General features: G+C 47.4%; 1 protein-coding gene across 1 annotated transcript; it reads left to right on the top strand.

Moving 5' to 3' along the window:
• Positions 1–379: 379 nt before the first annotated feature.
• Positions 380–4,088, top strand: LOC122389677 (secretory phospholipase A2 receptor-like). Its single transcript, XM_043381920.1, has 3 exons — positions 380–599; positions 2,974–3,405; positions 3,532–4,088. The coding sequence occupies exons 1-3, from the start codon at positions 507–509 to the stop codon at positions 3,979–3,981; spliced, it is 975 nt and encodes a 324-aa protein (XP_043237855.1). The 5' UTR covers positions 380–506; the 3' UTR covers positions 3,982–4,088.
• Positions 4,089–15,170: the final 11,082 nt, after the last annotated feature.

Genomic DNA, 15,170 nt, shown 5'->3' with positions numbered 1-15,170 from the left:
GTAAAGTGTCATCCTGCAACACTGTGCGCTTTCTCTTGACCACAACGGAAGCTTGAAGCCAGGGGGCTGAGAATGAACAGCTAGACAAAACCGATAGAACTGCAATAAACCGATATATACTGGCACAATAATTGGTAGGAGAATTTACCGACATGAGTTTTAAACGTCTCTACCAACCTGCGAAAAGCAGTTCAGCTGTACTGACTCACCATGAAAAGAGAGAAAAAAAAACGAATGTCACCCCCCGCCATGAGGCATCACGTTTAGACACGTGTACATACATATATATATCTGGCTGATATCACACCCAGCGCGCACCTGTCCAAGCTCCATGGCCCAATTGGCAGCCCGAGCTGTTCATCGGCCGCCATCCGCCTTCCACCGTCCGTCACTCGTCATTCGTCGTCCGTCGCCCGTCGTCCGTCATCCGTCGTCCGTCGTTCGTCGTCCTTCGTTCGCCAATTCCGTCGTCCGTCGTCCGTCGTTCGTCGTCGCTCGTCGTCACCATGGCCACCTTCAACGGCTGGCTCCTGAGGACCGTCATGCTCGTCTGCGTGCAGCTGGCCATTCCGTCCAACGCCAGCCTTCTCAGCGACTCCGTAAGATACAGATACACGTGTCTAGTTCACTGTTCAGGAATTCTATACATATAACAAGTTTGGTATGAAATGTCTGGTGTTCTTCCTAACGCTTTTAAAGCTGTCATAAGCTTGACATCGATGGTGTTTCTTGATTTGGTTCTTTTTGAACAGCTGGAGTCTTGAATATGTTTCTCGTTTACCGTTGCACGTGTAAAGTGTTGTACAGACTTGTGACTAACAAAAACTGCACCCCGTTACCCAAGGTGGCCTGCTAAGTCTGCATTAACATTTTATATTGAGGCTGCGCCTTTTCATTCTGCCTTGATTGGCATGAGCGCATCCACCTATCAATAAAGTAGCATGCGGTTAGGAATTCCATCGCGTTTCTAATTTTGCTCCTCCTAAACGGATTTATTTATCTATTCCTTGATAAAATATTTAAACCGGTTTCGAAACAAAATGGCATAAGCTGGCTCCTTTCAATATTGCTCCACTCTCTCATGAAATAGAGCAATGCATTACATGTATGTACTTACCTACATCAATACAATCTGCAAGGACCACACTTTGACATGATTGAAAAATATTTCATGTTGCCCTATGGTTCTTAACCCTCACACTTATTGAAGGTCGAACGAACCTCCATCGCGTTTTTCGCAAATAACTCGCGCAAAAAGCGGCCGATTGCGACGAAACTTAAAGTATCCTCGAGTTGATTCATTTTACACCTGCTCTAAAAATTTCATGACCCTGACCCAAGTGACCTTTGACCTGTGACCTATTTCTTGAGGCCATGTTTGGCCGGAGTCGCGATTCGGCGTATGTCGGCTCGCATTAGCCGCGCGTTTGCAAGCTTTTCGTGGCTTCAAACGTTCAAACATGTGATCTGATGCTGCTCCCATGAATTAGGGTGGATGTCAAGGTCACTTGAAGATCAGATCAGGTCATTGATCTTTGGTGACCTCGGTTCACTTTTTCGAGTTTTACATGTTTCTAGGCTAGTTTTTGGAGCGGAATTCGAATTTAGAAACCATTTGAACACCTACGAAGTCGTAGCATGTTACGAAGCTGTCAGAGGCGCTTGACACGTAATACGAATACCCGTCACAACCCCTACTGGTTGACCCGACCTGACCTGACCCGACCTGGTCTAAATGCTTAACGACATCATCTGTGATCAAAACTAACACGATGTTCGTGATCAGCACCCCGAAAAAAAAAACTCAGCAGCCACACTTTACGACTTTCTAACCAATCCCAATTTTCCAGACTTTTGGGTCATTGACCTGACCTGGAAGGTCAACCAATGACCTAAGACCTTCAAATTGGGTATCATCAGCTTCTTCTCGCGACGGGCAACACGCTCGTTTTTTTTTCCACGAAGCTCTAGCTCAATCAGGGGCCAAACGGCAAGGGGGGTCCAACCGACCCCCCCCCCCCTACACGTTAGAAGCTGGCAAACGCCGCACACATGCGAGGGCTAAGATAGGGACACAGAATGTGTTCCCTAAAGCTGACTTTTTAGTCAGCGAAGAGCCAGAAGTCCCACGATGCAAGATCTGTTGAATACGATGGTTGTTTGAGCCCTGTAGTCCGACTATTTGTCAAAAATTGCTTCCTATGAAGTGTTTCTTATGAGAACGGGTTGTCATGATGGAGCAGCCATTTCCTATAGGGAATGGCATGGGTAGGGACTATATTCCCTCTCCCTACCCATGCAACTCTCAACTCTTTGCACCCTCATTGCTGCATCAAGGTGGTGCAGACTTATTCCCTTATTATGTCAAGATCCTTTAGTATCATTATTCATTACCTCCACTGATCTCGGATTTTTCATCACCAGCTGTCTCACACGCTTAACGTTTTCATTTCTCTTCAACATGGAAAACCATCAATTCCTGGCGGTTCTGCTTTTACCGCAAAACGGCCGATTTTGAAATGTTTGTTGCAGTCGAATTTCCTCGTAGTTACCATAGAACTGTTCCCTCGGAGCTCTTGCAACAGCTGGATGCATCCTGTTTTATCCTCGCCCATAATTCAACAAATGATTTACCATTAACCTCATGCTCCATGTTCTGATCCACAACAGTTTTGTGACAGGGTTAAAATATGGGTATACAGAAAAAGCCCATAAGATAAAGACCGATGGACACAGCCACAGGTGATGAGCTGGTGAATGATATTACCACACATATGTGGTAGGTACTGCAGTATCGGTGAAATGTTTTGCAATATATTGGTATTCATGATTTTCACTGGGTTCTTATAATCATTAGCGTTAAAATTGCATTCTCGGATTTTTTTTTGTTTTGCGTCATAAGTAGCGGAATATGACTGATATTATAATCGCTGGCTACGTAAACCGTTCTTGATGCACGTATCCACATTACAGGCCTGTCCGGACGGCTGGGTGGGTCCCCACCGAAGTGTCTGCTACCGGCTGAGTGACGAGTATCTGGACTGGAATGAAGCCAACGCTAGCGGCTGTCAGGAGCTCCAGGAGGGCGCCTATCTGGCCTCGGTGACGCATGCCAACAAGGCCTTCCTGTCGAAGCAGGAGTCCATCATCGCCTCGGACTACTACTGGGTGGGTCTGCGCTCCGGGGACGCCGAGTGGAACAGCGGCACGGCGGCTGCCGAGCCGCTGGACTACACCAACTGGGAGGTGGTGCGTCACCAGGAGCCCAGTGGTTCCAGCGTCACCAACGACGACTGCGTGCTCCTCATCGGCGAGGTGCCTAATGACGAGGAGTACGGCGCCAGCGGTACCTGGATGGACTGGGACTGCAGCCTGGAGGCATACTTCCTCTGCGAATTGAAAAAGGTTGGTTACAAGCTGCTTATCATCTTACGTCGTCAGTTATCAGAAGCTTTCTGTAAAGGCGTGTGCTGTCGTATGATAAGTGCATGTAAGTGAGATTCTAACGCTGTTCAATTGCTCCTCACGCAGGATCCTGAAGTCGCCTGCCCGAACAAACACTGGATAAGACATAACGACGCCTGTTACATGCTGCACGACATTCAGAACAAGACGTTCACTGAGGCAGAGGAGCGGTGCGACCAGCTCCAGCCGGGAGCCACGCTGGGCTCCGTGGCCGACTACGACGCCCTGGTGAGGATCGTGCCTGGCATGGACACCGCCGCCTACTACTGGATCGGTCTGCGGTCCACTCCCGCTCCCGACGGCCGCCTGCGCTGGCGCACCGCCGACGCCGCCGAGGTCCTCTCCACCCACTGGTGGTACGCCGAGTACGACGAGCCGAACGGCGCGCGCATTGGGCCCGACCACGACTGTGTGAGGGTGAGCGGTCGCCGCTCGGCGGAGCTGTACACGACCGGAGAGTGGGAGGACCAGCACTGCGGCCGCCGGTCCCGCTTCCTCTGCGCACTGCGCGTCTGAGGAGGCGTGTCCGCCCAGCGGTCTGCCCTGAGTCGGAGACAGAGCGGAAGGCTGCGTTCTGTGGGGAATATACTACATTTGTGCTGGAATACACTTCCTAATGCCTGCATTGGTCAATCAATGAAAAGAACCGGCCGCTTACGGCAACGATGCATCGTCAATGAAAAAAAAAAAACATTGGAGAGGTACCGATAACGGTATTGAAACGAAAATTGCGACATTATATTAAGATTGCTTATAAACTACACGTGACATTTCTGTTTAACCATAAGACTATCATTTAACCCGCACCGTGACCTGGGGGGGATTTTTAGCTCCTCTTCAGGTTTTTTTTTCGCGAATTTGTCTAAAAAACGGCGGCGCGCAGCGTCAACGTTTTTAGCACACCTTATCATACATCTTTTCTGCACATATTCTAGGCTAGTTAAACCCGTAAACAATGCAAAGCAAAAAAAAAAAAAAATCGATGCTTGTTCCTGCAAAAGGAACAACAGCGCCAGTGAACCCATATAGGGCAACTATTAATGTTTTTTAGGACTAGTTAGTTCACCTTGCAGCAACAAACCAGTGCCAATTCTCTTTCATTTCTCCGTTGGGGCTACTAATGTATGCTCGCCGCATCAATCATACCAAGCAGCCACGCTAAATAGCCTCGCTAATAATCCACCTCCCAGTCGGGTGTGTGTATTTACCCTCTGGGCGTTGTCAAAGCGCGATCTGCGGCCACTTTCACGGAGCATCTCCAGCCTGGCTCGTGACTCGTGCTCGGCCCGGTCGGTAAGAGCGGCGCCAGGCTGCGGTGGCCGCTCAGTTTCTCTGGCCGGCTGGTGGCGGCCGCGCGCGCTCCTGTGGGAGGCACCGGTGGGACCGGTGGGTGACACTGGTCGGGGACACAGTGGGATCGGTGGGTGGCACTGGCACAGTGGTAGGACTGGTGAAGGACCGGTGAACGGCTGGAAGGACCTTTGGAGAGGACCGCTGGAAGGACTCACTGTGGAGTGTCACACTCCGCATGGAGGTAAGGAAAGAGCTGTGTTAACCCGGCAGGCGGTGGGCCTTCCGGTCACCTTCCACGCGGTGGGGGGGGGGGCATTTTGCCCCCCCTCCCGTATCTCCGTAACTACTGGACGGATCCATGAAATTCAAACGGCGTTAGATAGCCCCGTCAAAGTTGTCGAAGGAAACCAAATTTCATTGGCCTCGGGGTCATCGATGACGTCACAGATCAGGTCAAAGATGAAATGTTCCACCGTTCACAGGTTTCTAGGAAATGCGCTATAACACCGAGTAAAACCGAGTAAAACACCGAGTGTCGAAAATCAGCGATAGGGCGTCAGTTGCGTAGTACATATGATGCTATTAGAGGTCACTGATAATACCAGGTCAGGTCACAGGTCAGGTCATCAAAGGTCAGCACATGAACCCAACTTTACTAAGGTTGTGCGATGAATGTTTTATGGCCAATTTTTCATTTCCAACTCAATGGTGTTGATTATATGACCATCAGGTCCCACGGTTTAGGTCACTTTCTGGAGGAGGTCAGGTCAAGGTTAGGTCAAAAAAGGTCAAATTTCAAAGTTGATAGTTTTGCATAAAATGGGTATTGATTTGTTGCAGCTGAGTCTAATGGTGGTCTTTGTTTTGCGCTACGACGTCTAGAATTGCTGAAAATTGAGTTTAAAAATTTGACGTCATCAATTTTGAACAATTTTTTCGCTATAACTTGGCCAAAAAAAAAAAGAAGTATCAATCTCAAATTTGGTATGTGGATAGAAGGTGGTAGGGACTATCACATATATTCCGTTTTTTTCGAAATTCAAAAAACTTTTTGGATTTTTTGGCTGTTTTATTCAAAATATTGACAGGTCAATGATGTTAACACGGTAGCTTCAGGAATGGGTAGAAATTATATTGAATTATCTGTCCTGCATATCTTTATTCCAAAATGCAGATCTATTGATGCCATGAATAATGTGATATCCATTGATAATGTGATTCATGTCATCTAAGGCAGATCAAATGACATGCAACACCCTTTGGTCAGTTTCTGACCGTGACCTGTGCCTTTTTTATTCTGTTTCCAAGTCAAACATGCTTGCTAATTTATGGGTCTTGATGGGAAAGTATGGTTTGGTGATTGTATAGTGTATACCTAATGACTTTACATAGACCTCTGTATAGAGGTCTATGGACTACATATACAAATATTCCATCAGACGCCTTTGTAATAAAACATGTTTTTGCAACCGCAATTATTTGACGGCCGGTGGCCTCTTGACACAAATCTATGAAAAGTTTCAGAAATTCAAATGTTAACTAACAACTTGCTAGGCATTGATTATAATTCCCAATTCATCGGAAAGATAAATAACTGGATGCCCTGGTCCGGCCTATTGCTATTATTTAGGTATAAAGATCCATTCCCAGCTATGTTTAAATAAAGGTTACCGCTGCCCAAAGCCTACACAAAGGATAGGGGCGTAAAAGAGTGGACCTTTGCACCACTCATCTCGGTGATTTCCTTAGGCCACGCACCGTCATGGCGTGTGTTAGAATGTTTAGAACGAGGTATACTGACTATCGGACTTATCAAAGCATGACTATGAGCATGACTATTAATTGACTTCTCCAAGCCAGTTTATCATCAGTGCTGTTTTTAGGAGTACAAATGTCTAAGACAAACGGTAGGACAAACAATGATATGACCCATGACTCTTGGCACTTTCGTGTGCCGGCATCTCGCTCTACCATCTAAATGACGGCCGGATAAGCTGACTGCGAAAATAGCTCATCCATGGACACTTGGACGGCAAAGGATTTCCACAAACAGCTCCTGGGAAAACCTTTCGGGTTTTTATTCTTTCGAACGGCAAGTCACAAAGCGGGTCGGGGTCAGTAGATCAAGAGCAATGCGCATAAAGCGAACACAATATAAATGCCTACGCCTCTCGTTCTATGCGTCGCCAACAGGAAATAATGGTCCGGGTGAAAATGCGACCATGCGAGCTCTAAAAGAGAGGCGCAGTCACATGTTCATTTCTACCACGTTGCGGCACCATGATCATTTTATTTACTACAGCTGCTACCGAGGAAGATAAAGGCATGTTTTATGAGAATAAGTACACATAATGCATTCCTCACAAGAATGTGCTTATCTCACATCTGATAATTGCTTGGCTGATGACCGAGGATTGCAGTGATTTGCGTTCTTCATGACCTGCGCCAAACTACATGGATGTGTTCACTAGATCGGCACTCGGCAGCTTTCCGTAGCCTGCCGAAAGCTGACTGTCCAAGCTGGCAGACCGTCCAAATTGACCTGTCCCAGCTCTCCACGGACGGAACTGCACCATCATGCCAGACGTGGCACGTGCTGCACGAGCCGCCCGCCGCGCTGGTCGCTGGGGCGGAACGGATACCTGTCGCGGAGGCGCGGAAGTAGAGAGAGACTGAGCGGGCCGAGACTTGTATTCCAACTGTGGTTCTGATTCTGATTCGCCAGTGCCTGTGCGTTATATACAAAGTGGTTGCACAATCAAGGACCGGTCCGCCGACCCGCCGGGTCGGGGGTCGGTGGACGGTGCCGACACGTGGGGAAAGTGACGGCTATTTCTATGTAACAAAGCTTGCACGTGTACTCTCTTTATCATGATATGGAAGAAGGGAATCGGTCCCACATTATCTTCCCTCCCCCAGGGAAGCGTAGGGAACCGAAGCGATCATAACAAAGAGAGGAAACGTTTAGCTGACGGAGAAAGAAATTTCCATATGAGCGTATCACAAAATGGTATGAACAGATAAGTAAGTTTCGTGACAATTACACCTACTACCGGGCGATCCCTCCGCACTCTTGGCGGGGACCGTCCCTGGGCATCTCCATGGCCCTCGGCATCTCTGGCCGAATATCAACACAATATAATTTCAGTGAATTGACCACGATTAACGTATTTGAATGTTCATACCGTTCAGAGTATGCTCTTTCTACGTTTACTAGTGTCAAAATGACACGGCAAAGTGCAGGCAAAAATTAAACGCACTTGCAATTTCTCCGTGAATTTTGGGGTGAGCAACCACAATGAAGCGCAACAAACGACAGAACACTGACGAAAACGGATAATGAAACAGTACGGTTTTTGAAACACATCGAAGTTAAAACAAATTTCACAGCACAATTTCACTGTCACTTTTTGACGAAAATACAGCAAAAGTACATAATGGGTGAATTTTCTTGATTTTGGGTGTCAATTTGTCTTGAATTTAGCGTTGATATTTTTTTTCTCTTCTCTTCTCTCCTCCGATCTTGAGTCCTTCAGCGAGGTGGTGTCCATCACTCGATGATGCTGAGGAGGACGGCGCGGGCTGATGAGCCGTGCGCTGTCGGCGGGCTCCGTAGTAGTCCAGGGCAGCTGATGACGTTGGGCCGCAGGGCAGATGGTATTGCCGGGCAGAGCTACTCACTGGAGACGGTGATGTCGGACGATGACGAGTCCAGGATGGTCAGCTCCCTAGTCGATGACGTGACGTAGGGGCGATACACTGTCACGGAGCACGGACTAACCAGTCTGCGATGTCAGTGCAGATGTAGAGGCTGGGGTCCGTGGTGAGGGGCACAAGTCCCCTCGGCCGCCGCTGCCACCATTGTCGCGGAGGCGCGGATGGAGAGATGACTGAGCGGGCCGAGACTTGTATTCCAACTGTGGTTCTGATTCTGATTCGCCAGTGCCTGTGCGTTATATACAAAGTGGTTGCACAATCAAGGACCGGTCCGCCGACCCGCCGGGTCGGTGGACGGTGCCGACACGTGGGGAAAGTGACGGCTATTTCTATGTAACAAAGCTTGCACGTGTACTCTCTTTATCATGATATGGAAGAAGGGAATCGGTCCCACATACCCGCGGGGGCGCCTCCCAGCCTCTGAGTCCGAACCAAAGGCGCGTCCCTGCGCCACAGCCTTCCACGAAGAGGTATATCGCCTCTTATCCTACATTTCACCATCCCTACTACCAGTGTGAAAACACATGGTGATAAGATAATGCTTACAAAGTTACATGCGTAGATAAAGTTGTTTCTCAGCTGTAGTTAATCGATATCCATGGACCATGCAGATAGTGCGGTGATTCAAACTGACCACAACAGACCACTAGTCACCTGCCGGACCAAGGCACTTTCGCTGTTGTTTAACGGTCCAGTTGGCTGTCATTTCGGACCGATCTGTTCGCTCCTGTCGTGACTCGTCGACAGATGGTCCGCACATTTTCCGGTCTACTCTGCGCGGCTTCCATATCACAGGCAGACTGGAAATGATAATGAATTCAAGATACGATAGATACGTTATTTTTGCAGTTGTGAAGATAGTACTGAAGACGGTCATATAATCCCCGTCCATCTCACGCGCCATAGAATGGACCGACGTAGACTATACAGAGGTTCTAGATGATGAATGACAATTATATGTTTTATTCTCTTTAACCCACCACCAGTGCAGTGTGAATATCAGCGGCCAACGCACCTGGCTGTAACTATGTTTCCTACGCCACGTTGTGGCTTCAATTCACAAACCCTGGCACGTGCCGCGTGACCTCCACATTGGCATGAGATGTATGTTCGTGCAGTTCCGTCTCACGGCTATACTCTGGGTAGAAACCGACGGTCATGAACTTCATGAAGTACCCAACAAAGCCTTGCCAAGACTTTCTCCTTTTTGGCAACACGAGCTGTTTTGCTTCAATAGACATATTTCTGTCTGCGAAAAGGCGCCTATCTAAGGACGAATAACTGTTGTTAAAACTGCGAAGCACCTTGGATCCGTGAACCATACCCCATGTTTTGCCACTTATCCCTTGTTTGCATTTGAAGATTTCGAATAGAGCTTGGGCATGAATTCCCGCACGATCTGTGGGGACGAACCGCCATTCACTCTATCTGATTGGAGCAAACTCACACAAAACCGACAAAAGGCTGTCATATGCGCTTTTTTATTTTTGGTTTGTTACTACATGTACGTTGCGAACTGAAATCGTATTACACGCATTAGATCTATTTGTCCATCATTTCCATGTAAAACAAGAAGTTAATTAATAAATCGAGTGGCATCCATTAAATGAAGTGAACACGAGGCATTTCGAAACGTGTATTATAGCATTCAGCGTTCACACTTGTCCAGTGGCCTAACGACTTTTTAATTCAGCAGGGGCAGACAAACGACTTTCACTGCCGGTTTCGGTTGGTTAAGGTAAACATGGACGCGTCAGGACAGCTCTCCGCCACCACTGCCCAGTCTACTAGCTGGGAGTCACGTTCATGCCCTTTTCACCTATCTCCATACCACCAGTCCTTACCGTATACAGATGATCAGGCGGCCCATTCAGAAGACCGCAATCAACTATGGACTCTCCCCACAACTATAACCACTGCCGTGCATACTCGTAGGAAAGATTGATGCTTCCCTCCTCACCAGGGGTTTTGTCGAACATCTCCAGAACCATTGCAAAGAATGCGAGATAAAAAAAGTTTTTTTTTATAAACGATGTAGGATATAAATGTACTTCATGTGTAGGATTTCAATTAATTCATCCCAACCTATACATTGCAGACAATTGAACTAATGATTCGTAATTAGTTGGCATCCTCTTGGGCTGTAGGCGGCAATGTCCACACTGGACATCACCGGACGTCACTGGACGTCAATGGACACTGGACAGCCGACGAGACGGTGTCAGGGTCGGCCGGCCAACCGTCCAAATTGGCGCACTCCGCACCCATCGTGGGGTTTACTGATTTTATCTCCCATCCCATGATTTAATTAGCAAAACAGATGCGTGAGGGGACGTGCAGGCGAGGAGACTGATTAAAACTGGGCGAGACCCAGATTCTTATTAGGGAGACATCAAACATGTAAATAGGAACAATAAAGAGGCAAATGTCAACTCTCCCTTCTCTGATAAGTTATCTGAACTCCCCAACCGTTTCCAACGCTTTATTCCGACAGCGCTGGGTAAACAGCAGGACATTCAGAGGATGTCACTACCGAGACAGATATCATATATCAGATAACGACTGTCCAACAGGATAGGGTCAGTCGCGCTATGGCGCGCCAGCCGGTGGTGGTCGAACCAGCCAGATATCTTGCTGTCTTATCCCATGACCATGAATTAGTTTAAATATACCCAAGCATAGAACTCTGTAAACCTCACAATTGGGACTTGTGTTATTGACAAGTATATATATATATATATATATATATATATATATATATATATATATATATATATATATATATATATATATATATATATATATATATATATATATATATATATATATATATATATATATATATATATATATATATACCTGGCTGTGTGCCAAATCTGAAGTCATTCCGCCCAGCTGTTCCAGAAGAAATACTGTCACGCCTTTTCCACATCTTTCACGCGCCACGTGCAGGTGCTCCCCCATCACACCGCATCGGTTCGGCGGATGGTGCCCATCAAGTTCAATGAATAGGGTTATGCGGCGGTGAAAAAAAAAATGGATGTCGTAGGTAAACTGGCTCCCGAGTTATAAGCGTTTGCTTCTAGGGCCGTTGTGGTCATGGCCAGATTTCCTGTGTCCAGTCCATGTATACAGAGGTCTATGACCCAAGCTACCCAACCCAGCACAGACAAGAGAACGAAACAGACAACAAAAAAATGAACGGAAAACAGTGAAACAATTTTAGGCGATATATGTAATGTTCAAAGGATTAAAAACTACGATGTTCTCCGAGTTCGGTATTCGGGGCAAAAATGGATTTCATCCTAATTGAGGTCATTATAGTCCCAAACACCTAGTGGTATTTACGTTAAGGGATCTCTCCTGGTGAATTCTATTTGGATGCATCTGGCTCTATCTATGAGAAAAATATCAAAGTCCTGTTTACCCTTTCATATCGCTATACTGGGTTTTATAACAGGTTCTCAGGAAGGCGCGATACTGACACCAACAATGTCGATGACGGTGGAACGCGAGCACCCAACTGGACCGAAAATCATCAGTCAACCAGAAGTGTGGAACGGTGACGTTTGAGGCATTTCAATTTTACCCAGCCTTCATACACCGACGATTTCAGACTGTTGCCCGACCAGGCAAGAGTGCTGCAGCAATCCCTGTTATAAACAGTAAACGTTTCCCATGGGAGTCGTACACAGTTTACAACACAAACCGCAGCATTCACACCGGTCATAAGCAATGGTTTTATTTTACGGTAAATGTCTCTGGTATACCAGAGGCTACAATTTTGTTTTCCATTCGTCAGCTTCACTTGATTTCCCTCGAAATAATCTAGAAAAGTATGCGTGCGTTCACGTATGTACATAGGTACGTTTCCGGGCGCTCCGGTTCCCATCCGATCGGCGGCGGCCTGTCCGTGCCCTCACAGCTATCACTCACTGTCTCGTTGTCACACGACATCACCACAATTACTCAAACCTGGAAACGGGCGACCACCAGCGCGGCCGACTGCGGCGCGTGTCGCGGCGCGTCCCAAATGATACCGTGTACCGTCACGGCCGCGCGCGAGCCTGAGCGATCGTACGGGAGGCGCCCAGTGGGTGATTATGCGTTCGGGAACGCCCTGCGGTGGCGTGGCCGAGAGCCGACAAGGATGGCTGGCTGCAGACGGATGGACATTGGATGGACCAGCGATCGTCGCGAGACAGACTGTGTCATGACAAAGTATCGGAGCTCGTCGTGGAGTGTTACAGCTTCGGAGGTCTTCACCTTGGCCGTTTTGCCCGAAACTGCATCCAATGCCTACAGTGCACTTGTTGCTGGATATTTTCCGCCCGATTACCCGTTTGTAATTTATTCTTCGAGATTCATCCACCAAGTGCTTGTCAAATCGCAACTGCACTGTAGGACGGCAGCGTGTATTAGTGATAAACTATAATAACTCAAAATGAATGACCTTTTCCTCGAATATAGAAAGTTTAAATGTCGAAAATGATGTATTTAGGTGAATTTTCGCCCACAGGGCATCATCAGACAAGCAATCAATTGCTTGTCAATCAATCAATTGCTTGTCTGATGATGCCCGCCCCTGTGGATTTAGGTGAGTTTTCGCCCACAGGGCATCATCAGACAATGTCAATCAATCAATTGCTTGTCTGATGATGCCCGCCCTTGTGGACGAAAATTCACCTATATACATCATTTTCGACATTTAAACTTTCTATATTCGAGGAAAAGGTCATTCATTTTGAGTTATTATAACATGTTCCTCGCAAGAGCACTCAACACCATATCTTCAATGAGTAAAGGTAGTGTGCTACCTTTGAAAGATTTCCCATTTTATTTTCCTAGGATAAGAAGCTTCTGTTTTTACCTAATATCGCAAAAAAAAAAATCAAAAATGGGCCTGGAATAGTGCCTTTTTCGACTAAAAGTTTATCGGTTTTTCGATATGTATAACAACTGTAGTGGGCTGAGCTGCAAACAGGCGTCGGCAACAATCGCGAATGCGGCGCACATGTGACAATAAGCAAAGGTCATTATAGAGTTACGACGTACGGGAATGAGTTATCAGCTGTCTAATCGTAGACAACACAATGTCGAGCCTTAAACTGTAAGCCTGTATTGGTATTGTTTCTTTTATTTGGCTGTCGAACATTATTTATGGTTTGAAATATAATTTTATGTAAAATAATTGATATGAAAAAGCCGTCTCTTAAGTTATGACCCCATTTCACCACACGCAAGTAGCAGAAATGACAATGATCAGCTGACGCATTTTTCTTGGCCGAAGTCAGAGCGCGCGGCCCGACGCACCACCACCGCACCACAAAGTATATGAGCAGAAGCCGCGCCCAAAGCCAGGGCCCCGGTAACGTGAGGTAGCCGAGTCGGGGCAGCGTGCGCTGACCCAAGCCGGGGCCGCAGCTTTGGGCGCGGTCTACCGCATCCCCGCGGGCAGCCCCGGGCTATCACATGACACCGGGAGGACGCGCGGCCCCGGCTTGGGTCAGCGCACGCTGCCCCGACTCGGCTACCTCACGTTACCGGGGCCCTGGCTTTGGGCGCGGTCTACCGCACCACGTAACAGGCGTGTTCGAAACCGCAGGAGATGATGATGAACGGGTTTATCGAAACTTGATTGGATGAGCATATCGGTAATAGCGATTTCAGTGTGTGCATTTATTGTTCATAGTGGTGTGAAATGTGGTTGGGGTACGACCGACAACCCGTCGGGGCGAATTTCGCACTGGGGTACTCAAAATTTGAAGAATTTAAGACGTTTCCATGAGTTTTGAAGGTATGGATAAGTTCTAAAAATCCGGTTCTCCTTATCTGGGCCATTAACTCCATACGGTCCAGGAAAGCTGGCACACTACCTTTAACTATAGGTACATTGAATATTATGTAGGTATGGGAAAACTTTTATTCGAGTTTCATAAATTCCCTCAATGGTTCCATAAAAAGCCGCCCACACCTCTATGTAGCAAACAAAAGATGCCCAGTTACAATGGCCCGGTGGATCTTATATGCAGTTATATCCATGCCAATTTTACATTGGCGTGTCACTGCAGCGAGTGGACGGAATTGAAAAGTTAAACGTTATGCGTCCCGCGTAAGCATGACGCAACCAACATCTGGCCTGGCGACCGTTCGCCTGGGTTTCAGTCATTCAGTTCCGTCAATAAACGCTGCGGATTGCAGCGCACTTATTTCCGCCGAACAGAAATGGGGACATCTGCCCTATTAACCCGTTGTGTCAGTCTGGGCACCAATGGCACACGTGGCGAAGTCAACTTCGCTCTCAGACGAATACTCAAGGAAGATTGATTTGCCTTTTCCAAGAAAGCATTATGGCTGAATGTTTTTACCAAGTTTTTACCTCCGATATGAAATTCAGAAAGAAAAGACCCCACTCCTATTTGACTTGATATGAAACACCGACCGACTATAAATGAGCTCCTACAGTTGGTGGCATTGAGTAACGCAAACACGGTGAACATCCACACGAGCATTTTGTGCAAGTGTTCGTCACGGCAGCAATCACAGGCGCCGACTCAGTCCAGCGCCATGCATCTGATGCCGTCGAGCTGCAATCCGGGAAATTGAGTGGGAATGCTCCCACGTGACGTCACTGTTGCGTCTCTGACGTCACTGTTCGTTCGCAGGCTCGGAGGATGACGGCGGCGCTGCTGCTG

Source organism: Amphibalanus amphitrite, unplaced genomic scaffold (genome assembly GCF_019059575.1).
Source record: "Amphibalanus amphitrite isolate SeventyFive unplaced genomic scaffold, NRLGWU_Aamphi_draft 000368F_arrow, whole genome shotgun sequence".
NCBI classification, from domain to species: Eukaryota; Metazoa; Arthropoda; class Thecostraca; order Balanomorpha; family Balanidae; genus Amphibalanus; species Amphibalanus amphitrite.
Note: the sequence above shows the minus strand (reverse complement) of the source record. Positions and strands in the feature narration are given on the sequence as shown.

Coding starts and splice junctions, on each gene's coding strand:
- LOC122389677 (XM_043381920.1), top strand. CDS start 507: ATGGCCACCTTCAACGGCTGGCTCCTGAGGACCGTCATGCTCGTCTGC. Junction 600..2,973: donor CCAGCCTTCTCAGCGACTCC/GTAAGATACAGA, acceptor TCCACATTACAG/GCCTGTCCGGACGGCTGGGT. Junction 3,406..3,531: donor TCCTCTGCGAATTGAAAAAG/GTTGGTTACAAG, acceptor CTCCTCACGCAG/GATCCTGAAGTCGCCTGCCC.